This window comes from Phocoena phocoena, chromosome 7, assembly GCF_963924675.1.
Source record: "Phocoena phocoena chromosome 7, mPhoPho1.1, whole genome shotgun sequence".
NCBI lineage: Eukaryota > Metazoa > Chordata > Mammalia > Artiodactyla > Phocoenidae > Phocoena > Phocoena phocoena.
The window spans coordinates 114,754,187-114,778,546 of NC_089225.1; the positions used below are offsets into that span (position 1 = coordinate 114,754,187).

Sequence of the window (24,360 nt, forward strand, 5' to 3'; positions counted from 1 at the left end):
GGCTTCCCTGGTGGCACAGTGGATGGGAGTCTGCCTGCCGATGCAGGGGACACGGGTTCGTGCCCCGGTCCGGGAAGATCCCACATGCCGCGGAGCGGCTGGGCCCGTGGGCCATGGCCACTGAGCCTGCACGTCCGGAGCCTGTGTTCTGCAACGGGAGAGGCCACAGCAGTGAGAGGCCCGCGTACCGCAAAAAAAAAAAAGAAAAAAAAAAAAAAAAGAAAGAAGCAAAGGATCTGAATAGACATTTCTCCAAGGAAGATATACAAATGGCAACAAGCCCATGAGAAGATGTTTGGTATCCCTAGTCATCAGGGAAATGCTAATCAAAACCACAGTGAGATGCCTCTTCACATACACCAGGATGGCTAGAATGTAAAAGTCAGGATACCCACAAGCACCGATGAGGAGGTGGAGAAACTGGAGCCCTCCAACACTGCTGGTGGGAATGCAGAGTCATGCGGCTGCTTCAGTTCCTCAAAGAATTAAACGTGGGGCTACCACGTGACCCAGCAATTCCGCTCCTAGCTACACACCCAAGAGAAACGACAACGTATGTCCACGCAAGGACTTACACAGATGGCCACTGCAGCACTATTCACAATTGCCGAAAGGTGGAAACAACTGATGAATGGATGAACAAATGTGTTATATTCAAAATTATTGGACCATAAAAAGGAATAAAGTACTGATAAATGCTACAACATAGATTAACCTTGAAAACATCATGCTAAGTGAGAGAAGCCAGTCATAAAGAACACATAATCTGATTCCATTCATGTGAAAGTCCAGAATAGGGAAACCTATAGTGATAGAAAGTAGATCAATGGTTGCTTCGGACTGGGGGTGGGGGGTGGAGGTATATGGGGTGAGAGCTAAAGGGTACTGGGTTTCTTTCTGAGGTGATAAGAACATTCTAAAATTGACCGACGGGATGGATGCACATATCTGTGGATATGCTAAAAATCTATACACTTCAAATGGCTGAATTGTATATAAAGTATATCTCAATAAAGCTGTTTCCAAAATGTAATGTGCAGAACAGTGTTTTGGTATCTCTTTTGTGTAGGAAAGTGGGGAAGGGAAATATGAATGTACATACCTATTTTCTTATATTTAAAAATACATAAAACTAATAAAAATGATTATAATTAAGCAAAGAACAAGAATGAAGAAGTAAAGGGAATGGAGAGGGAGGATAGGTATCTCTAAATGTACCTTTATAGATGTGACTTTAGAAATAAGAAAATGTTTTTTAAATGACACCAAAAAAGAAAGCAATGCCTAAAATTTGAAAACAAACTGAAATAAACTTATTAACCACGCTGATGGCATAACCACACAGGAAAAAAAAGCATCACTTCAAGTGATTTTTAAAACAGCATCCTAGGGACTTCCCTGGTGGTCCAGTGGGTAAGACTCCACGCTCCCAATGCAGGGGGCCCAGGTTCGATCCCTGGTTGGGGAATTAGATCCCACATGCACGCCGCAGCTAAGAAGTCTGCATGCCGAAGCTAAGAAGTCCACGTGCAGCAACTAAAGATCCCACGTGCCGCAACTAAGACCTGGCGCAGCCAAAATAAATAAAACAGCATTCTGACTATTAACATCTAGTGGGATATAATCTAAGGATTAAAAGAATTGCCACGAAGCTTAAAGCTGTACTCAGTGAGCTTAATGTCATCTCCAAACTATTACATGTACAGTGTGGGATAAAGAAAATAATTATGTTAATGCCACAGAGATTTTCAGCATGAAGTGATACAATATAAAAATCAAAGAAGTAAAACCCCTGATTTTATTTAATTCTGTTCATTTGAACTGGAAATATTGGAATGAACTCATAATTTGTTCATTTTTATTTTTTAAATCTAATTTCCTAGTTCTGTCTCCTGAAAAGACCTGGAGCACTGACACCACAGTAACAGTGAGCCCCTTGATCAGCCAGACTGTGGACTCTAGATACCATTCTCCACTAAAAGGAACCAGGGGGGGAGTTCCCTGGTGGTCCAGTGGTTAGGGCTCTATGCTCCCAATGCAGGGGGCCCGGGTTCGATCTCTGTTCAGGGAACTAGATCCCACATGCCACAACTAAAAAAAGATCCTGCATGCCACAACTAAAGATCCTGCACACAGCAATGAAGATCCCGCGAGCCGCAACTAAGACCCAGAGCAGCCAAATGAATAAATAAATATTTTTTAAATAAATAAATATATAGACTGGGGTCTTCAGAGAAATGGCTGATTCCAAGGCTGAAGCAGAACATGGACAAAATAAGCCCAGGACATGGGAATTCCCTGGGAGTCCAGTGGTTAGAACTCCGCCCTTTCACTGCCAAAGGCCCGGGTTCAATCCCTGGTTGGGGAACTAAGATTCCACAAACTGCATGGTACAGCCTAAAAAAAAAAAAAAAAAAAAAAAAAAATCCTAGGACATACTTGTAAAAAAGCAAGCAGGCTTTCAAAAACAACTAGGATTGTGTCTAAAGGGCACAGGAGCCAACCTGAAGGGGCTCCCACTGGCCAAAGATGGGATAATCTGAGCATGAAGAAAGCTAATGACAGCAACAGACTGAAACCCATCAAGTATATACAAGTCCACAAGGTCGTAACAATGGTAAAAAAGAAAGAACAACGTATTGGTCAACTTTAGAGCTTGCTGGGGGACCAACTCACTCTGCAAGTGTACAAATAAAGGAAAAGAATGGAGCATTTACCTGGCCTTGCCTGTACGGGCTGTATTTTAGGGTGACCAAGGGGTGGGTGAAGGAAAGCAGGTCTTCAGAGGGGACTCCCCAGCTATGGAGGCAGAGAAGTGACAGATCACATTAGACATGACCCTAGTGAGAGATCAGGGATCTATATGACTTCTCAAGCCACCAGGTGCAGAGCCTAGGAGAACTTTACTCTGGATTAATCAGGCTGCCAACACTGAACCAGTGATCGATCCTCACGTCACGAAAGCCAGATGCGGAGACATCATATGTCTCCTGGTGTAGCCAAAGGGCACACAGCCACCTGTTGTGAAGCCAAAGCAAAGCAGAGACCATGTGAACCTGAATCCTATTAAGCCCCTTTCTCTTACTACCAGTTAACAGGAAACATGGGGAGGGGGCAAGTTAATGCCGTGAGTCAGACCCAGAGGATGGGAATTCCACGGGACAAATGACCTCATTTCTTCAGTAAATACAGAGGGGAAGAAGGTTAAATTTATAGATGAAAAGAGACTCGAGATCCATCAAACTAAGGCAATGCGAATCTTTATGAATCTGAATTAGATGGGACCAACTGCAAGTAACATTTTTAAGATGATCAGGGAGATGTGAGCGGAGACTGTGGCTTCTTGTGATACTAAGGAACTACTGTTGATTCTGTAATAATAGTATGTGCTTACGTGAAAATTTCTTAAGTCTTTATGTATTAGATACTTGCTGACATATTTACAGGTGAAATGGTTTCTGTGAACTGCTTTGAAATTCTCCAACTAGAGAAAGAAAGGCAGATGGTAAGCTGGAAATAGATTAAACAAGATTGGCAAAATGTTAATAAACCTCCCCCCACGAGGCGGCTGCCGAGAAGGGGGGGAAGGGGGAAGGGCTGGATTAGATGTGGAGGGGTTATTGGAAGTGGTGGCGTAGGCACGATTCTTATTCTTTTGTGTTTCTTAGTTTTTTAAGAGTTAAAAATGAAAACAGCTATCTTGCAAAGCTTTAAAAAAAAAAAAAAAGGACAGTGGACTCTAAGGGGGGAGGGACAGGTCTGCCCCTCCCAGGCAGCGCCACTGACCGCCCTGCCTCTAGCTCCAGCGTGCGGGCGGCAGACAGCGGCCCAAGGGGCACAGACACTAGCACAGGGTGCTGCACACAGGCTGCCTGGGGCTGGGACCTGGCGACACACAGGTGGCTCGGGGACAGGCACTGGAGGGTGAGGAGGGCTCTCAAGGGTTGGCCTCTGTGTTCCGAGTAGAAGAAACCCTGTGCGGCGGGGCAAAGTCAGCAGAAACGTGGGGCAGGGGGCACAGGCCAGGGCAGAGCGGGGAGTCTCTCCCAAAGACGACCAGAGCGCAGCCGTGATCTAAGCTGTGAGCCGAGGCGGCGGCTCAGCACCGAGAGCCCTCCCTCTCTCCCTCGAGGTGATGGGGTCAGGGCTGAGCACACGGGGGCCAGGCTTCTCACCTCTGCTCTCCGACCACCCCTAGGGCCCACTGGTGTTGGGGACAGCAACCTGAGAATGCTATCAGGCCTTCCTGTGGGGCCCTGAGACTAACTACTCGTGGCTGTTCACAGATGCCCCTGGGAACTGCTCAGACAACCCCTGTCAGAACGGAGGCACCTGTGTGCCTGGTGAGCATGCCCACAGCTGTGACTGCACCCCGGGGTTCAAAGGCAGACACTGTGAGCTTGGTAAGTTTGGGGCCGCTCCCCTTGCCTGCTGGGGTCACTGGGGCTGGGGCCTGGCCTCTAGATGCTTGTGACGGCAGGCTCTGATGGGACCACTGGCCCCAGGGTGGGTTCGCCACAAGGACCTCCAGCCATGAGATGCCAGGACAGGGGCCTGACTACGATGCCGCAGACCTCCAAGCGTCCAGGTAGGGAGGCTGGCAGGCAGTGAGCCGCCAGGCCTCCCACTGCCCCAAAGCGCCAGGGTGAAAGGTGCTGCCCAGATAACTGGGGGGTCTGGGACAGTCACAGGGACACAGCGACAGCCGCTCCACAGGGAGAGGAGGGAGGAGGGGGCTTTTCTCGCCTGGGGACCAAACAAGGCAGTGGGAGGGAAAAGGGCCACGGGCCTGCCTCAGACTTCTGGGCTGAGGACGAGAGGCTCATGGACAGAAGTTCCCACGCCAGCCACACAGCCCTGAGGCCTGCCAGACCCAGAGACTCGGACCAGCCCTGAGGGAAACCAGCCTGCAGGCTCCCAGGACCCCAACTCAGAGCAGCACCCACAGTCGCTGAGCAGCCCCGGGGACAGGGCCCCCAGGCCAGGAAGTGGCAGGGGCAGAACCCCGGACCTACAGCGGCTGCAGGAAGAGGGCAACCGTGGCCTCGAGCTCCTTGTAAGCGACGGCCCTTTTCCTCTGTGCCAGCAGCCTGTAGAAAGGTGCCCCAGCCCTGCACACGGCTGTTCTCGGAGACAAAGTCCTTTCCGGTCTGGGAAGGAGGCGTCTGTCACCACGTGTAAGTCCCTCTCCTCCGCCTTCACCATGTCTGTAGCATGTTCCCGACCCTGAAATGCTTCCACCCTGTCCTCACAGGCCCCTGAGGTCTAGTAGTCACAGCACGGAAAGGGCTTGCTTTGACCACCCACCCCCTCCATGCGACAAATTAGGAAACTGAAGCAAAAGGGCTGAAAACCTTGCCTAAGGCTGTGCAGCTGGGAGCAGAGCCACATGAGGTCTAGAAGCGGGATCCCCTGCTCCTGCCCTCGGGCCTTGCTTCCCCACGCCCTGGAGTGGCATCAGCCTCCCTTCCCTGGATGGCAGGGCACGCGGAGACTCCAGGAAGTGCCACTCCTCAGCACAGGAGACCTCAAGTCGTGGTTCTGCCGTGAGTTCCTGACACGGCCCTGGGCAAGGCACTCATGCCTCAGTTTCCCCATCTGTAAGACGGGCTGAGGAGGGAGTCTGCCGAGCCCACCCCTTCGGACCTTTCTTGCGAACACTCTGACTCCGTGGGTCATACTTACAACCTGCTTTGTCCACAAATACGGACGATCACCTCCCGTGTGCCAGGCATGGTTCGGAACACTCGGCACACATCAGCGAGCCAAATGGGCCAAAGTCTTGCCCTGGGAGTCCTGATGTTCTAGCTGAGGGAGACACGGTACACAAGAAGCACGAGTTTGTCCTGCAGTGTTTTAAATGGTGGCAAGCGCTAAAGGAGGATGGAAGAAAGGAATACACAGGGCCAGGAGAGCCAGGCCCGGGGGGCAGGAGGGGGTGGCAGCAGCATTCGGCAGGGTGTCAGGGGAAGCCTCATGGAGAAGGTGACACGACCAGACATGGGCGGGCGGAGATATCTGAGGGAAGAATGGCGCAGTCAGAGTGTACCTGTTGCCAAGGCCCTGAAATCAGAAGCCTGCCTGCCCGTCTAAGGAGCAGCAAGGCCAGCAGGGCTGGAGCCGAGTGAGCGAGGGGGCGTGGCGTGTGGGCCTTGGAGACCCTTGGAAGGACCTGCACGTGTCCTCTGTGAAGTGGGGAGCTACTGAAGGACACTGAGCTGAAGTGACACCTGACGTGTTTAAAGATCACTGGGATGGGATGTAGGAAGGCAAGACAGAAGGCTCGACGTGAGCCTGGACGTGAAGCCAGCGTGACACGCAGCAGGGATACACCAGAGGCACAGAGCTGCACTGGGACTTGGGGACCCAGGTTTACAGGCCCCTGAATTTGGACTTTGTGGAACGGCACTCCGGACCCCTGCCCCTGCGTCTTCCGACAGCTAGTTACACCAGTGCCTGGGGCAACCACCAAGTACCTGACTGGGAGAGCCCTGCACTTGCCCATAGCTTTCCACCCAGTGCTTTCAACCTATTGTATCTGAAAGGGACTTCCTTGTACTTAGCATTTGCGAGGGTCTTGCCATACAGCCAGTCTGACATCTCTGGTTTTTACTGGAGTGTTTAGACCATTTACATGTTAACAAGATGACTGAAGTGACTGGGTTTAAATCTAACCTATTGTTTTCCATCTGTCCCGTCTTATCTTTGTTACTCTCTTTCCCTGCCTACTTCTGCATTATTTTTTAGGGTTCTATTTTACCTGTACTGTTGGCTCACTGATACACTTCTTTGGTTTATTTTCTTTAGTGGCTGCTCTGGATTTAAAATATGCATCTTCAACTGATCACAATATACCTTGAATTACAACACAACTTCAGTACCATGGAAGACACGCAACAGCAAGCTTCTAGTTCCCCTGTCACTGCCAGACGTTTTACTTCCACATATGCCATGAACCACACAGTGTGTTACTTTTGCTCTCAACAATCATCTTTTTTAAAAATGTTGGGAGTATAAAGTCTTTTGTAGTGACTTACACGTCTACCGTTTCCAGCGCTCTTCATGCCTTCGTGCAGGTCTAAGATTCCATCTGGTACCATTTACCTTTGGCCTAAAGAGCTCACTGGAACATTTCCTATAGGGCAGGTCTGCTGGTGGTGAATTCTCTTAGCTTCTGTCTGTCTGAAAAGGCTTTTATTTCACCTTCATTTTCAAAAGACACATTTGCTGAACACAGAAGTTTTGGTTGATAATTTTGTTTTCAAATTTCAGCACTTCAAAGAGGTCATTCCTTTGTCTTCTGGCTTGCAGTTTCAGATGGGAAAACTTCAGTCACTCTTATTCTTGGTCCCCTGGTCCCCATCACCTGTGGCTTGCTTTTACGTTTTCTCTTTATTACTGTTTTTTTTGGAAATTTAATTATGATGTGCTTTGGTAGGTTATGTACAGGTGTTTTTACTCTCTGGAGTTTGTTAAGCTTCACCTCTGTGGTTTTAGCTTTCATCAACTTTGGAAAATTTTAGCCATTACTTCTTCAAACACTTTTTCTATGCATCCATTTCTCTCCTTCTTCTGGGACTCCAATTAAGCATGTATTAGACTGATACTGTCCCACAGGTCACTGAGGCTCTTTTCCTTTTTTTCACTCCTTTTTCTCTTTACTTTGTTTTGGATAGATTCTACTGCCATGCCTTCAATTTCACTGATCTTTTCTTCTGCAGTGTCTAACCTACCATTAATCCCATTCAGCAAAATTTTCACTTCAGATATTGTGATTTTTTGTTTGTTTTGTTTTGCTTTGGCTGCGTTGGGTCTTTGTTGTTGTGCACAGGCTATCTCTAGTTGCGGCGAGCGGGGCTACTCTTTGTTGCGGTGCACGGGCTTCTCACTGCGGTGGCTTCTCTTGTCGCGGAGCACGGGCTCTAGGTGTGCAGGCTTCAGTAGTTGTGTCTCGTGGGCTCTAGAGCGCAGGCTCAGTAGTTGTGGCACATGGGCTTAGCTACTCCACAGCACGTGGGACCTTCCCAGACCAGGGATTGAACCTGTGTCCCCTGCATTGGCAGGCGGATTCTTAACCACGTGCCACCAGGGAAGTCCCAGATATTGTGTTTTATCATCTCCAGAAGTTCCATCTAGTTCTTTCTTTGAGCCTCCACTTCTCTCATTATGTTTATATTTTCCTTTACATCACTGAACGTGTACAGCAAATTTATAACAGATGTCTGCTATTTCAGTCATTGCTCTCCTTTCTGGGTGTTTTTCTATTCAATTTTTTTTCCTGTTGATGGGTCACATTTTCTTGATTCTTTGTATGACTGATACTCTTGTAATTTTTTTGTTGGGATGTTAGACATTATAAACTTTATGGTACAGACTGTTGGAATTTTTTTTTGGCATTCTTTTCAAGAATGTTTTTGTTTTTAATTTTTTTATTGAAGTAAAGTTGATTTACAATATTGCATTAGTTTCACGTGCACAGCATAGTGATTCAGTTTTCTGGGTTTTTTGGTTTGCAGATTATATTCCACTACAGGCTATTACAAGATATTGGGTATAATTTCCTGCGCTATACAGTAAATCCCTATTGCTTAACTATTTTATGTATAGTAGTTTGTATCTGTTAATCCCATACTCCTAATTTATCCCTCCCCCTGCCACCTCTCCCCTTTGGTAACCGTAAGTTTTCTATGTCTGTGAGTCTGTTTCTGTTTGGTACATAGATCCATTTGTATTATTTTTTAGATTCCACATATAAATGATATCATATAGTATTTGTCTTTCTCTCACACTTCACTAAGCATAATATTCCCTAGGTCCATCCATGTTGCTGCAAATGGGAATATTTCATTCTTTTTTAAGGCTGAGAAATATTCCATTGTATATATGTACCACAACCCCTTAAGCCAATCGTCTGTCGATGGGCACTTGGGTTGTTTCCAAGACTTGGCTATTATAAATAGTGCTGCTATGAACATTGGGGTGCATGTATCTTTTTGAATTATGTTTTCCTTTTTTCTGGATATATACCCAGGAGTGGGATAGCTAGATCACATGGTAACTCTATTTTTAGTATTTTAAGGAACCTCCATACTGTTCTCCAAAGTGGCTGCACCAATTTACATTCCCACCAACAGTGTATGAAGGTTCCCTTTTTTCCAAACCCTCTCCAGCATTTATTATTTGTAGACGTTTTGATGATAGCAATTCTGATTGGTGTGAGGTGATACCTCATTGTGGTTCTGATTTGCATTTCTCTAATAATTAGTGATGTTGAGCATGTTTTCATGTGCCTGTTAGCCATCCGTATGTCCTCTTTGGGAAAATGTTTATTTATGTCTTCTGCCCATTTTTAGATTGGGTTGTTTGTCTTTTTGTTGTTGAGTTGTATGAGCTGTTTGTATGTTTTGGAAATTAAGCCCTTGTTGGTCACATTGTTTGCAAATATTTTCTCCCATTCCGTAGGTTGTCTTTTTGTTTTGTTGAGTTTCCTTTGCTGTGCAAAAGGTTTTAAGTTTGACTAGGTCCCATTTGTTTATTTTTGCTTTTATTTCTTTTGCCTTGGGAAACTGATCTAAGAAAATACTGCTACAATTTATGTGAAAGATCGTTTTGCCTATGTCCTCTTCTACGGGTTTTATGGTGTCACATCTTAAGTTTAGGTCTTTAGACCTGAGTTTATTTTTGTATGTGGTGTGAGGGAATGTTCTAATTTCAATGATTTACATGTAACTGTCCAGCTTTCCCAACACCACTTGTTAAAGAGACTGTCTTTTCGCCATTGTATATTCTTGCCTCCTTTTTCAAAGACTAACTGACCATAGGTGTGTGGGTTTATTTCTGGGCTCTCTATTCTGTTCCATTGATCTGTATGTCTGGTTTTGTGCCAATACTACACTGTTTCGATTACCATAGTTTTGTAGTACAGTTTGAAGTCTGGAAGGGTTATACCTCCAGCTTTGTTCATTTTTCTCAGGATTGCTTGGCAATCTGTGGTCTTTTGTGTTTCCATATAAACTTCAGGACTATTTGTTCTAGTTCTGTGACAAATGTCATAGCTGTGTTGATAAGGATTGCATTAAATCTGTAGATTGCTTTGGATAGTATAGCCATTTTAATAATATTAATTCTTCCAATCCAAGAGCACGGGATATCCTTCCATGTCTTTGAATCATCTTCAGTTCCCTTTATCAATGTTTTAGTTTTCAGCATACAGGTATTTCACCTCCTTGGTTAAGTTTATTCCTAGAGCTTTCTAAAAACATGATTTTAAGCAGGATTTTTTTTTTTTTACTTTCTTTCTGATGTTTCATTATTAGTGTAAAAAGTGCAACAGACTTCTGTGTATTAATCTTGCATCCTGCTGCCTTGCTGTATTTACTAGTTCTAACAGTTTGTGTGTGGCGACTTCAGTGTTCTCTAGTATCGTGCCATCCGCAAATAGTGACAGTTCTACCTCGTCCCTTCCAATTTAGATACCTTTAACTTCTTCTTCTCATCTGACTGCTGTGCCTAGGATTTCCAGTACTATGTTGAATAGAAGTGGTGAGAGTGGGCATCCTTGTCCTGTTCCTTTGTTTTACTTATGGTTTTTGGTTTTTTGCAAGGCAGTTTAGATGGATCCTTTTGAGGCCTGTTTTAGGGTGGCTTTAGCATAGGCTTTATTCTGGGGTTAATTATGCCCCACTTTTAAGGCAAGGCCTTTCTCCTTTCTGGGGTTTCTATTTCTCTGGAACAGCCTATTAATCAAGGTCTCCCCACTCTGGCTCTGGGAACTGTCCAGCTCCTCAGTAGTTCCTTGTTGCCCATCTTTATTCACCCTATGCACACACAGCTTAATTTTCAAGGGGACCGCCCCCTCCAGATTTCTGGAGCTCTTCCTCTGCATAGCTCCCTCCTCTCCGTACTCTGACCCACAAATTTTAGCTTCCTCTGCCTCCCCAACTCCAATCTCTGTTTTGCCCACTCAGTGTAACCACTGCTTGGAGTCTCCCTAACCCACAACACAGTCCGAAAAGTGCCTCCAGGCTGAATTCCAGGACCATCCCAGAGCTCATCTTGCTCCCCTTCTCTCTGGGTTACCGTTTTGCACTGTCTTTTTTCTAACATCTGAAAAGACTTACTTCCTGGATCTTGACCAGTTGTTCACATGTGGAAGTTAATTCCAGATCCTCTTACTGCCTGATGGCTGGCAATGGAAGTCTTAGCTAAGGCTTTAGATGCTAAGGACTCTCCTAGACTAAGCTCATGAGTTTTACCCATTGAACTCCCTGGATCTCTTTCAAACAGCTCCGATGTTTAAAAAGCTTTACCAAGAGTCAAACATTTTCTCATTCGTTATTCGCTACAAACATGTGACAGAGGCAGTATAAGCAATTCCCATCTCATGTGAAACAGAGGCTTCAGTTCCAGAGACGTGCTCAGAGTACACTAGTTAATAAGTGGGAGGCAGGGCTAGGAGCCAGGTCTCCTGTCCCACACCGCCCGTGTCTAATGCCTGCATCTCCAAGGCTTCTCAAACGTCTCCATCAACTGCCCATAAGAGTGCAGTCAGATTGTCTCAAGGCTTCGGAGCCAAGTAGCCTGTCTCAAGCAAGACATGTCTTTGAAATAGCACATTTTAAAAAAAATATTTGTTTATTTTTTGGCTGCATTGGGTCTTAGTTGGGGCACTCGGGATCTTTCATTGTGGCGCGCGGGCTCTTCATTGCAGTGCATAGGCTTTTTTCCAGTTGTGGTGCACGGGCTCATTCATTACTTGCGGCACGCGGGCTCGCCAGTCGTGGCGCGTGGGCTCCAGAACGCGTGGGTTCTGTAGTTGCAGAGCGCGGGCTCAGCTGCCCTGCGGCATGTGGGATCTTAGCTCCCCGACCAGGGATCGAACCGGAGTCCCCTGCGTTGCAAGACGGATTCTTAACCACTGAACCACCAGGGAAGTCCCAGCACACTTTATCTCTTACTATATATCACTTTGTCAACACTCATCATAATGTACACTTAAAATGAGTGTATCTTATTTTACATAAATCATACCTTGATAAAGTCATTTTTTTCAATTACATGATTTTTATGTTGGACATTTTAATACATCCACAGGAGGTAAAGTTTTATCAGGAGAATAACAGCCTTTCCTCAGACACCTGTACAGCTACCTGTAGGTTTGTGTAGCCTAGGTGAAGGGGCTGGGCAACACTCTGCTCAGTTTCCGGCTTCACTGAGCTTTCTTGTGACGCAGGTATAAAAGAGTCTACAAAGTGCATCCAGACACCTGTTTCAAAGAGAGCTGTGAGAGCACGCGCGCCAGGACCCCAGACAGGTGCGTCCCAGGGAGGAGGCCCGTGCTGTGCCCTGCAGGTGGCCACAGGGTAACAGGGCCAGGGTGGCCCTGGTGACTGGGGCTGTGGGATGCCACAGGCCCATGGCTGAGCCAGGTTGCCAAGATGTGCAGCCTGGCTATGCTAAGGAACTGTGTGCCCATATGCGTACATGTGAGATGGGTATAGCTGGGCATGGTGGATGCTGGTAGGGGTCACAGAGTGGGTGCTGGGAAGGTCACAGGGCAGGTGCTGGAGGGAGGCTGAGTGGTGCTGCTGCGGGGGGGGGGTCACTCTGGTTACGCACGTTCACACAGTATCTGGCACTAGTATTGGGAAGTGTTACTGACAGGTCCAATTATATAAATACAGTAAATCTCTATTTACTTTTTATTTACTCTCACCCAGGTTCTTTCCCCAAAGGGTTCAAGGTAGTCACAGAATTATTATATAACGCACTGCCTGAGTACAGACAGCAGAGTCCAAACCTCAGTCACATTCTCCATAGACCAGTCACCACATGCACTGGGTCTTGCGTTTCTGAGTCAAGGAAAAACCCACCCTACTGCCTTACCCAAGCGCATCACCTGTCTCCCATCACCCATCCTCCACACTCCCTCTCACTCTCCATGAATCACACCCAGCCAGGTAGCCTTCCTCATCACTCCACGACTCCCACCCCAAGCCAGGTGGGCACACACAGACTCAAACGTTCATCTCTGTGTCAGTGTCTCACTACCACACTCCCCAAACTGGAACACATGTGACCTACAGACAAGACAGGATCACAGCAGGCAGCCTGGGCCAAGGAAGCTGCAGAGTTACAGGGACACAGGTTTCTTTTTAATAAACCACATTTCTCTAATTATTTCAGGAAACAAAGTAACAGTCCTACACTGAAGAAATCTTAAGGTACGTTCCCACAGCCAGCAGAGCTGCTGGGAAGTCTGAGGGACATCGCCCCAGCACTCGGCCCTCAGGAGGGCTGCTGTCTCCTTGTGGAGCCCTGAGAAGAAAGCTCAGTGTGTGCTCTGTGTCATAAACTCAGACCAGAAGGTTTCAGAGACTTCCTAAGGGGGTTAAAATGGGTGAGAAAAGTAATACTTAAGGAAGGGCTCCCAATAGACATAAACTTGTTCTGATACATCGAATCCCACTCTATCTCAATGGGCAGAGAAACCCCTTCCCCAGTCATCAGCAATGGCAATGGAGGGGGCGGGTGAGCTCTTAGAGAGGCCGAAGACCACCTGCACCCAGAGGGAGGTGGGACTGACAGGGGCTGCTGGGAGGGCAGGCGAGGGGGGACAGTGGGAGGGGCCTGGGATGCCAGAAGGCAGAGGAATTCTAGGAGTGCTTTCCAGACCCTGTAAATGGCAGTCCACTGAGAAAGGGTGTGCGACCTTGGTAACGTAACTTTGGGTAAGTCCTGAGACTCTCTCACTGGGAGAGTGCCAATGAACACAGGCCTCCTGAGCATTCAGAAACCCTGAAATGAAAGAAACTTTCTAACGCTGTTCTTGTTTAATCCAGCATTTCCCAACCTCTGTGGCAAGTCAGCCCCATGTGACTCCTACCCCCTCACACGCACACTCTGTGGAAACCTTCACGATAATTTGGAAGATACTAGGCTAAGCCACAGAGACCCAACCACAGCCCAACACAGTTTCTTATCAACATGACGCACTGGGAATGAAAGACGTATTCTGGCTGACCCAGGACAGCTCACCACTCAAGCTCCATAAAGGAGCCTAGAAGCCCATCTTCCTGGTGGTGTAGGAGAGGAGTGAGACTCCTGGGTACCAAGCAGCTTCACAAACAGGCTACATTTTTTTATATGGCTGCGGAGATGAAGAAGAAATGTTACTCAGAGACCTTTATAAACAACCAGAAGCAAAAGAGCTTCGCAGGTATAGGCTGACACTAAAGCAGAATGTTCACCAACCAAGCAGGGAAAGCAGAGGCTGGGACCCACAGGCTGGGCAGCGGCATGTGAGCGAGAACGTGTGACCTCAGGCGTTCAGTTCCCATCAAAAGTCTCTGCATTCAGGTCCCACCTACTCAAAGGCATCACTCCCCCCCCCACCACCACGTACCCAAAACATGCACTCCAAGGCTTGCAAGCAATTCACCACCCACAGATATAACTGGGGTGTGAAACTTTTATATTGCAATAAGTCATCTGAAAGATTTTATATATATATATATATACTTTTTTTTTTTTTTTTTTTTTTTGCGGTACGCGGGCCTCTCACCGCTGTGGCCTCTCCCATTGCGGAGCACAGGCTCTGGACGCACAGGCTCAGCGGCCATGGCTCATGGGCCCAGCCGCTCCACGGCATGTGGGATCCTCCCGGACCGGGGCACGATCCCGTGTCCCCTGCATCGGCAGGCGGACTCTCAACCACTGCGCCACCAGGGAAGCCCAATATATATATTTTTAAACTCATTCAATGAATCCATTTCTATAAAAACACATCAGAAACCCTCAACTGTTAAATTATCAAATACTGGCTTTTAGGATACCCATTCTTCAGACAATGGAGAAAGCACAAATAAGCAGGAAACATTCACACACACACACACACACACACACACACACACCCAAGAACAAAGTGCAAGAATTCATTTCAGTCAAGAGAGACCAGGGACAGCCCACATGCCTTCAGAGAAAAGATCCAAGGTGGCACCAAATGAAGGGGGTTGCAGCCTGCAGATTTCCAATTGAAGCTGCAGTGCTGCCCACATGTGCCCACCACTGGGGGGTATAGTCAGTCCTCCACGAGCCTGCCCCCCAGCACCCACTGCCATGTCACAGGGAACACACTTCACAGTTCTGACGTGGCAAGCTCTTCAGGTACTCCAGGGGCAGCAACCTGGGAGCCACCGCTGTCAAGAGGAATGGGTACCACCACCATCCTCCTCACGCCCCGGTCTGTTTTCTCTTCTAAGGATCGGGATGCTCTTGTTAACGCTCCATCAACCTCACGAGTTTCTAAAGCCCAGGAAGACGAGGTCTAAAATTGGATTGAAAACAAGGTCCTGGCTGGAGTCGGTGCCCTGCGTGGCTTCTCTCCTCTGGCCTCTGGAAGACAGACGGCCAGGCCAGGCAAGCACCAGCCACCTCCTTGCCCACCACGACCAGGGAGACCTCCGGGACAGAACCCACATCTGACATAGCCCAGGCTGCAGTCTTCTAGGGCGCGGTCTGCGCCACGGTGAATGCGCACCCACGGCCCACACGTTAGCCCTGGATGGCAAGGCTGTCCACCAGGAATGCTTTTGCAACCTGCAGAAACCAGTTCTCAGATTCCGAAGTCAGAGAAAGAGTTCTCCCTTTGAGAGCCAGCAACAAAATTGAGGAGCTGCTCCCAACAGCTTCCAAAGCAGAGATGGTGGGGCTGGGAGGAAGGGGCAGAGATGAGGCCACGCTGGAAGCGCTTCGCCCGGCTCTCCTCCGCCAGCAGATTGTTTCTGCTGATGTTCGCAGGCTGCGCTCCATCATATGGACCGGCTGACTCTGAGAGAATGATGACACTAAGACGGAGTGGAGACACTTTTCACCTACAGCCTCTTCTGCAAAGGTCAGACGGCATTCCTGGCTTTGAGGACCCTGTGGTCTCTGTGGCAATGACTCAGCTCTGCAGTGGTGGCACAAATGCAGCCAACAGACGTGTGACTGACCAGGCGTGGCTGGGTTCCAATAAAACTTTATTTACAAAAACAGGCAGGGTCGGGTTGGCCCACGCACCACACTGGGTTAACCCCTGGTCTTCGAGGTCATAGGCTTTGGCCTCTCCCCTGGATGACGAGTCCCACCAAGGCACCGAAGACCTCAAGGGTTTCACGGAAACCTCAAGGGTTTCAGACCCCACTTGGAAAGCCAAGGCAGCACCTCTACCAAGTACAGCGAGGGCTCCTCCCACAAGCCTGAATGCGATGCTGGTTAGGGTTTCTCTTAGTCCAGGACTCAAATAACACTGTGTGGGGCTCTCAGGTAGTAAGCACCGTGTTCCACACGCTCCTCCTTCACACACGGATCACCGCGTCATCCTGCCACCCCTGCTCTCTAGCACGCTTCTAAGCAGCGCCTGCTTCTCCCTGCAAATGAGCTGAAAACCAAACAAGCCAACCCCGCCTCTAGTGTGCTGGACATTTTAGCAGCTGACCCAAACTGGAACTCAAGCCCCCGGGCATCTTCCACTGACTCTGCCCTGAGTCAGCATCACGGCCACAGAAAGGGGCTCTTCCTTTCATCTTTTATAAAAAAATTTTTTTTACAGAGCTATATTTTAGGCTTTTTATTTTTATTAAAGTTTTGTGTGCATATGTCTGTGTATTATGCATTCTGTCATTTTCAGCAAGGAGGAATCGTCATTTCGAGAAGTCTCTACTGTACTCCAGAAGGTCCCCAGTCTCCAAGGCCCACCTGGAGAAGACGGCTGAGTGCAGTCCAGGGGCTCTGACACTGGGACAATCGAGAGAAAACCACATACGTAAACACGTACTGCTGACCTGTGCTGTGGCACTGGGACCTGTCACTGTGCATCTGTGTAGGCTACGGCGTCACGAGCAAACAGCAAGATCAAGTGATATCACTGGAAAGAAGACGAAACCCTCTACTGCCATGTCAATAACCTCAAGCCCCTCAGCCACGAGGCAGATGTAACGTGTTCCAGTCTTTAGCTTAGAAGCCCTTGTTTCTACAAGAAACAGTCTACTGAATCCTGAGCTTGGTGCTGTGTTTTCTTATGATTAACCCATTTTGATGTTTTATAAGTTAAACATCTAGTAAAAGACTTCCTGATGCTAAAGGAATTACAATTCATCCTTGAAACATTACAAGCGAGCCACTGCTTTTTTCCACATGGCTCCTTCTTAAAACTCTAACGTCTTCCTTGGAGATACTCAAGGTCCACCCCCCAAAATTAGCAAAAATGGAATCAAAAAATTGCCAGGGGCATGCACATTTCTGTGTCGAAAAGAAAGGAGCGATCCTGAGTTGCCGAGTTAGCCTTGTGCTAATCAAATCTTGGATCAACTAACCAGGTAATCGAGCTTAGATTAATATCCTGTCAGTCCCGACTGGAGGGCACAAGAACAACACCCTGGGTTCCAGGGACCGTGCCGGCCACCCGGAGACCACACAACACAAGAGTAAATGAAAAATGAAATCTCTTTACTTTCAAATCATTCTGCCCATGGCTAAGAAAGACAGTAAAGACAAAACCTCCCTTTTCCCCTTGCACAAGGACTGACGCGGGTGCAAATGAGGAAAGCTATGCGGCACCCTGCTGCTCACCCACCAGCCACACCAACAGGCAAGGGCTCCACCCGGTGTCAGCCAACCTCCAGCACCTTCCCTGGGCTGGAACTCCTGCCACTGGCCAACAACTGCCACCGAAGTCGGACTCACATGTGGAGGGACTCACTGAGCTACTGTTCTGCAAAAAAATGTCTTTCTCTTTGCAGTCATGCTCGAATATGAGCCTGGAGAAAGCAAAAGCATCTACACCTCAGTAAATGCAGCTCAAACCTACCCACAATAAAACACAGCTCAAATCTACCAAGAGAATCCCAGTACAGAGAAGAAAGGAACTCTCTTTAAAATCAGCTATTTACTTTACTTTTAAATAAAAGAGAAACAAATGTAAGCCCATTTAAAATCTTAAGTCCTCACGAATCAACACGGTCGCGTTTTGCTAAATGGGGCCTTAGAGCAGTGTCTGAGCCTTGGCACTGCTATCTTTGGGCTGGCTCACCCTGTCGTGGGCCTGTCCTGTGACTGTAGGATGTTTAGAAGCAGCCCTGGCCTCGACCTACTAGACCCCACTAGACCCCAACTGCACACCCTCCTGGTCCTAACAACCAGATGGGAAATGTCCCCAGATGTTGCTAGGTGTTCCCTGTTGTCAAGATCACCCCCAGGTGAGAACCGCCCCCTGACAGGACTTACGTGGTCTCTGCAAGAAAAGCGAGGCCAAGCACCAGCAGTCTCGTGTGTAGCTGTTAAAACGCTGTAAAGACCTGAGTTTTGGGCACATCACCAAAAATGTCTTCTGCAGCATCAGTCCTGTGCCAGCTCCCCCCAAGAAAGGAACCTCCAGAACCTTCTAGGAATCCCATCTTCCCACCCCTCGCAGAGCTCACGCCATCAGGGCTGCACCTCTACCTCAGAGATGACCCCTGGCTTACATCCAAGCCCATTCCCCAACCCCAACTCTTCAAGTCACTCCTCAGACCCACCGGCCTCCCCAAGGGGCCTTCCACCACCTCTGGTGTCACGGAGAGCTCCCTGAAACAAAACCAAGCCCAGACCTGTGGCCCTGGCTCCAGGTCAGAACTCCACGGACGCCAGAGACGTCAGGCCTGGACGCAACCCCCTGGGCCTGAGCTGGCGTGAAAGCAAACTCCGCCGGTGGTCAGAGTCAGGGCCCGCTCTTCACAAAGATGCAAAAAGCGCCCTCCCCGCGTTGCTGGCGTTAAGAAGCTGTGCAGAACAAAACCATACATCACCGATCAACTTCCTTTTACTCTGCTGTACAGTGACTGCAATTACGAAACCATAAGCTATTTTTGAACTGAAAACCTGAGTATTCTTGTGGAAAAGCTGCTCCCTGTTTTCATAAAATAAAGTGCTGTGATAACCTAAAAGGTCGCTGTCTTCTCAGAACTCTGTCTTTGTCACGAGGAGGATGTAAAATGACTCCTGAACCAGAAGAAACATCCCCCACTGTCACGGGACTGTCACCAACACAGATGGGAGAGAAAAAGTAAGACCGAAGGTCGATGTGTCGAGCCCCCCCCACGATTTAGAGGCTCAAAGTCAGCCTTTTACTCAGGATGGAACAGGACCCTCCCCCCTGAACCTGATGGCAGATCAAACCAATGCATTTGCTTCTTAGTCTACTTCTCAGGTGATTTCCAATTAATTTTTTATCAAAAGACCAGTTTGAGAATGAAAAATAACCTGAGAAGATCCAAGTGAAGTTCCCAAAAGCCTTGAGGAAACTACAGTACCCTCCGATCCGTCTGGGCTTCTCTGCACTCCAGTCCGTCCGTCACGGCCCCGCCTCCTCCGGGCTTCCGGCATCAGCCATTCGGCCCTCAGACTCCTCCTCCTCCCGGGCCAAGAGTTCCTTAAAAACCCCAAACTCCTCAGCAGAAGAACAGGCTGTCTTGGCCAGAAACTCAGCTTCTGAAACCCTGAGGATGTCCTTGAGTAAAGGGTTGGGGACCAGCGTCTGCCCCTTCTTGTCGGGGGTCTGGTACCGGCCCAGGCGCTCCAGGAACACGTGCCTCTCCTTGGTCTTGGTCATGGAGTACTGCAGGAAGTCGGTCTTCACCACGTCCACATGTTTAATCCCCATCCTGAAATAGGCATACTGGAGACACAGCACGGTTAGGAAGCGCAGCTGCAGAAAGCTTTGTAGGCTCCTAAGGCACAGTGAACTGAACTGTCTAAAAGCACTGGGAGAGACCTGCCTCACTAGCGATGGCAGAACACTACGATCCCGACACCTGCGTGTGGCTTTCAAAGCATTTTCAAATTCATATCGAGAAAAATGCAGCAGAAAATAAAGGGCAGGAGGGAGAAATTAAGTTCTATTTTTCTTCATGGGGTAAGGAAAACTATGAGTATGGAAAAAATAGGCAAAAAATTCAGAAAACATCTCGGATTTGACCTAAGCCATCATAATTGTTACCAAAAAATTAGGACACCCTTCACAATTATGTTTCTAAGATCAACATGCAAAATAGGTTCTAAAGATAGGAAGGTTCTAGCTATTTTTAAATTAAGTATTTTAAGCAGAGGCCTCATTAGGATTCTAAGAATAGGCCTGGGTCATCCGTTATTAATGGCAGAAAAGTTGCAAAAGAGGTTTTTTTACCTGTAGTAAAGAAGTGAAGAACGAAAACCGAACTCTCTTTGGCTGGTGCAAGCAAAGAGGGTCTAGGCCTTTCACCTCATCCACTCGCCCCCGCGAGTCAGCTAACCCTGACTACACTCGAAAACTTGCTGTTACTAATCACGCCACCAGGAATTCTCACCTGGAATTTGTATTCCAGTTCACCAGGGTCCTCCCGAAGAACACAGGGGCATCTGTGCAAAATCTCGGTGACTTGCTTTACCGTGAAAAGGCACTTCTCCTTGAGAACCCCGACGATGCTCTCAATGTCCCGCTGACGCATGGTGAAAATTTCAGGGCAACAGTAAAGCACCCGCTTTAATTTCCCTGAAGAATGTAAAAAAGGGCAAGTACATAATTTTAGGATATTCCAGAAGCCCAAGTGGCCAACCACACCCAATACAAGCCAGCATTTAAAAAACAAACAAGGATCCTCTCCTCCACAGAAGGAGTGCCAGCTTCAGATGACGTCTTCCCAGAAGCGTCGTGGAAATGGGATGGGCCAGAATGAGACATCTCCCCACTGACTCCCTCTCACTTCTCAGACTCGCCAACCCTCCCTCCTGGTATCAAGAGGCCTCTTTCTGGCCTCACAGCTGAAAGGCACCTACTTCATATTCTAGGTCTCCTCTTGCCCTTCTCACCTAGAAAAGCCTTTCACAGGGATTTACTGGAAAGCTCAGACAGTAAGATGGGATAGTAGCTTCCCCCATGTCGGGGCTTTGGGTTCATGTTTCCTTCTATGATAAAATAGCCCTTGAAATATTCACAACCAACCTTCTTAAGACCTAGGAGCCTGAACTCCACGAAAGGGCGCTCCGCTATAATAGTTAACGTGACAACCTCAAGAATCATGAGGCACAACCAGAGACTGGCGATCTCCTGGTCAGTGGGTGACCATATATTTTAGCCACACTAAGGTGCTTCTCAGGGACAGAGTCCCTACTAGTAACTGCGTTAGGATAACTGGTATAAACTGAGACTCTCCCAGGCAAATTAGGGCATATGGTCTTCCTACAGGTAACTGAGTAAAATTTAGTACCTAGAAACTTGGAACAACTTATTTAAACTGTTAATTAAAATCTTCCTAACAGGTGAGTCAGTCAGTGTCTTGATAAAACGTGTCAGGAATGAGTTTCAGGAATTTAGTCTTCATCTTTGCAGCTTAAGGCCACGCTGAGCTTGTTTATTGATATGACCGCTGCGTGTAAGGTGCGAAGTTTAGCTTTTTAGGTTATACTGCGATAGGTAATCTGGTAAGAGAAACACACACCACTATCTTTTTGTTTGTTTGTTTGTTTTGTTTTTTTGCGGTACGAAGGCCTCTCACTGTTGTGGCCTCTCCCGTTGCGGAGCGCAGGCTCAGCGGCCATGGCTCACGGGCCCAGCCGCTCCGCGGCATGGGGGATCCTCCCGGACCGGGGCACGAACCCATGTCCCCCGCGTCGGCAGGCGGACTCTCAACCACTGCGCCACCAGGGAAGCCCCGCACCACTATCTTTTGCTCGTTTTCTAGAGAAGGAGACCGTAAAGATCCTCTGAAATCTGAATTCCCAAACCTTTTCTCCCCCTCCCCCACCCGACAATATTTTACCAGCAAGAGGCAAGAATAAACAAAAGAGCGGCATTCCTCTGGTCAAAGCGGGCAGGGGTCCTAGGAGTTGCTCATGCCCCCCCCCCCCCAAGGCCCGTAAGGAGATCCAGTGAACTTCTAGGGCTCCCGGGGTGCGAATCCTGTGGGGGTGGGGATGGTGGCTCTTTCTGCCCTCACTCCACCAGTGTCCCAGGAATCTGGGCAGATTTCACATTCCACAGTAAATCGAGACACCTGACTGGAATCCAAGCCTCTACAGGGAACTTTGTCTCTCTGGCTTCCCATCACACAGACACAAAGCACTAAGCCCACCCCAAGTCAGCTTGAGCATCAAAGGGCAACATACCTGCACATAAACCAACACCACATGCCCAGCACCGTTCTAGATGCCAGAGCCCCTAGTGAACACGCCAGACACGAGCCTGGGTCGGTCACTCAGTCCCCCCTCCCTCCTGCAATGCCCTCTGCGGAGCTCATTCTGCTTCCTCACCTCCAAGCCAAATCACACATTCCTCTCAAAGGCCCTTCCCCCAGAAACCTCCCCGAATCCACCTCACCAGGCTATTCGTTCCCCATCTCTGACTCCTCAGCTCTCTACATAAAATCTACACCTTCTCATACCTTCTCCAAGCCCCAGCTTTCGCAGGTAACTGGAGCGCTTCTTCATGTGCATGACAGGCAGTTTCAGTAACTGAGGACTTTTCTTTAAGGCCACACACACAGGCTCTGGATTCAGACCCAGGAGTATTAATTCTGAAATGATATCCAGCAACTGCTGAGGGTGGGTGCCTGGCTGTATACTGAGCAGTTCGTTAACATGGACATCACTGAAACCCATGTCCAGGAGGGAACTGACGACCTTCTCTCGCTCCACAGCCGTCCTCTGCTTCTCGAGGAGGCACTGAGTCAGCCCCGTCCTGTGCTCTGGTTCTTGCGCGTACTTCTGGGGTTCAACAGAGGGTGACTCCCCGAGGCCCCCCCCGCTGGAGACCATTGTCAGTTTACGCAGCAAAAAAGCAGTCGTCCTCTTCTGTTCTCCAGGCCGAGTAGTCTGCCTCGCAATAAGGGACCAGGTGAGGGGGATCAGGCGGTGCCAATCCAAGACCTGTAAGACACAGCCCCCAAAGGGAATTAATTCCTCACCACTCCCACATAATGGACACCTCGGGATTTCTGAGGCAGGGTATTTAGTGCCTTGGTCCTACACAAACAGAAGTTTTTATAAGCAATCCGCAAAGTCATACCTGAACTTAAAAAGCCTACAGAGAAAGACGTTCACGTACAGAGAACTGCCGAAGCACAGAGATGAGCTGTTGCTGCTATAACTGAGGAGACACAGACGAGGGGGGGACAGGGGAGAACTATTTCAACGCCACCAGGTAAAGTATGGGGGGGGCAGGTTTCCTCCACCTTTTCAGTGCCTGGGGGGCCTGCAAATTTAACTGTAAGATTAGCAGGCAGAAAAAAACCAGTTTATTTATATGCATATGGTGGCTCACAAGCGCTGGTTCCCTAAATGGCTAGAGTTGGGGGCTAACTTGAGCAAATGGGTGGTGGGCTCCTAGGCGAGCAAATGGGAGCCCAGGAAGTCTGTGATAATGTTTGTTTATGTAGATACACGTCGTTTTCCCTCTCTTTTTTCCTTCATGGCCGTAAAGCTCCCCAGGAGAAAGGATCTGTGGCGCCCTCGCTCCCAGAAAGTTCTGCTTTTAGCGTGATAAGGGCCGCCCCAAGAAGGCTTCTTTCTGTAGCTGCTAAATCTCAAATGTCTGTAACTTAAAGTAATTTCCGTGCCAACTCTGGGGGTCAAGTTGGTACCCACACCTGAAAAATCTGGACCTCACATGAGTCTCCAGATTCACGTACTTAAATTCATTCCACAAAAGAAATCCTGGTAGCCTGCAGGCAAACTACTCCCGTTGACTTCAGAACTCTCCAGGGTTCAGGTTGGCGCGTAACGAACGAGGCCCACATCCCCAGGCACTCAACCGCCCTTCACGGCCCGTCCCAAAACCTCCCCAGCGCCCACGGCCGCCGCGCCCCCGCCAGCCAGTCAAGTCCACCTGCTCGCTGCCCCCGCCTCCCGCTCTCGCCCTGTCTGGGGTCCACTCGCGGGGTCGGCCCAGCGCCGGCGGGGTGAAAGTGGGATAAAGCCGCACTGACGGAGCGGAGAGCACCGCAGATCAGGGTGCGGCACCAGGTCGGCGTGCGCCGGCCTCTACGACCCGCCAGGAGCCCCCGCTCGCGGTTCCCCCTCACCTGCCGACCCAACGCAGCCATCGCGCGAAGGCAGCGGCAGCGCCGCTGACGCCGGAAGTAGCCGTCTCCCGGGTCCGCCGCTTCCGCCCTCCGGGTCCGCCGCTTCCGCCCTCCCCCTCGGCAGCGCGAAGGCGCGGGAAGCAGTTCCGCGCAGCCCTTGTCCGCAGGTGTCCGGTGCTGGGCAGGTTTCTGGGGCCTGGCGCCGCCCGCCGCCACTTTGGGCGCGGAGAGCGCGCCTTCTCTGCTTGGTGCCTCCGCTGCCCGGGTTTCCGCTTTCTAGAGCTCTCGG

General features: G+C 48.9%; 2 protein-coding genes across 2 annotated transcripts in view; one reads left to right on the top strand and one right to left on the bottom strand.

Moving 5' to 3' along the window:
- Positions 1-13,222, top strand: part of SNED1 (sushi, nidogen and EGF like domains 1) — an 86,759-nt gene extending 73,537 nt beyond the window's left edge. The window contains exons 28-31 of the mRNA XM_065880501.1: positions 4,287-4,403; positions 5,090-5,177; positions 12,233-12,313; positions 13,186-13,222. Of these exons, the coding sequence (XP_065736573.1) occupies positions 4,287-4,403; positions 5,090-5,177; positions 12,233-12,313; positions 13,186-13,222 (323 nt within the window). The remainder of the gene's footprint in view (positions 1-4,286; positions 4,404-5,089; positions 5,178-12,232; positions 12,314-13,185) is intronic.
- A 6,147-nt stretch (positions 13,223-19,369) lies between these two features.
- MTERF4 (mitochondrial transcription termination factor 4) lies at positions 19,370-24,101 on the bottom strand. The gene is made up of 4 exons (XM_065880200.1): positions 24,072-24,101; positions 22,434-22,917; positions 20,361-20,545; positions 19,370-19,693 (listed from the first exon to the last, which is right to left on the bottom strand). The coding sequence occupies exons 1-4, from the start codon at positions 24,090-24,092 to the stop codon at positions 19,370-19,372; spliced, it is 1,014 nt and encodes a 337-aa protein (XP_065736272.1). The 5' UTR covers positions 24,093-24,101.
- Positions 24,102-24,360: the final 259 nt, after the last annotated feature.

Coding starts and splice junctions, on each gene's coding strand:
- MTERF4 (XM_065880200.1), bottom strand. CDS start 24,092: ATGGCTGCGTTGGGTCGGCAG. Junction 22,918..24,071: donor TGGCTGCGTTGGGTCGGCAG/GTGAGGGGGAAC, acceptor TGTGTCTTACAG/GTCTTGGATTGGCACCGCCT. Junction 19,694..20,360: donor AACTGGAATACAAATTCCAG/GTGAGAATTCCT, acceptor CTGTGTCTCCAG/TATGCCTATTTCAGGATGGG.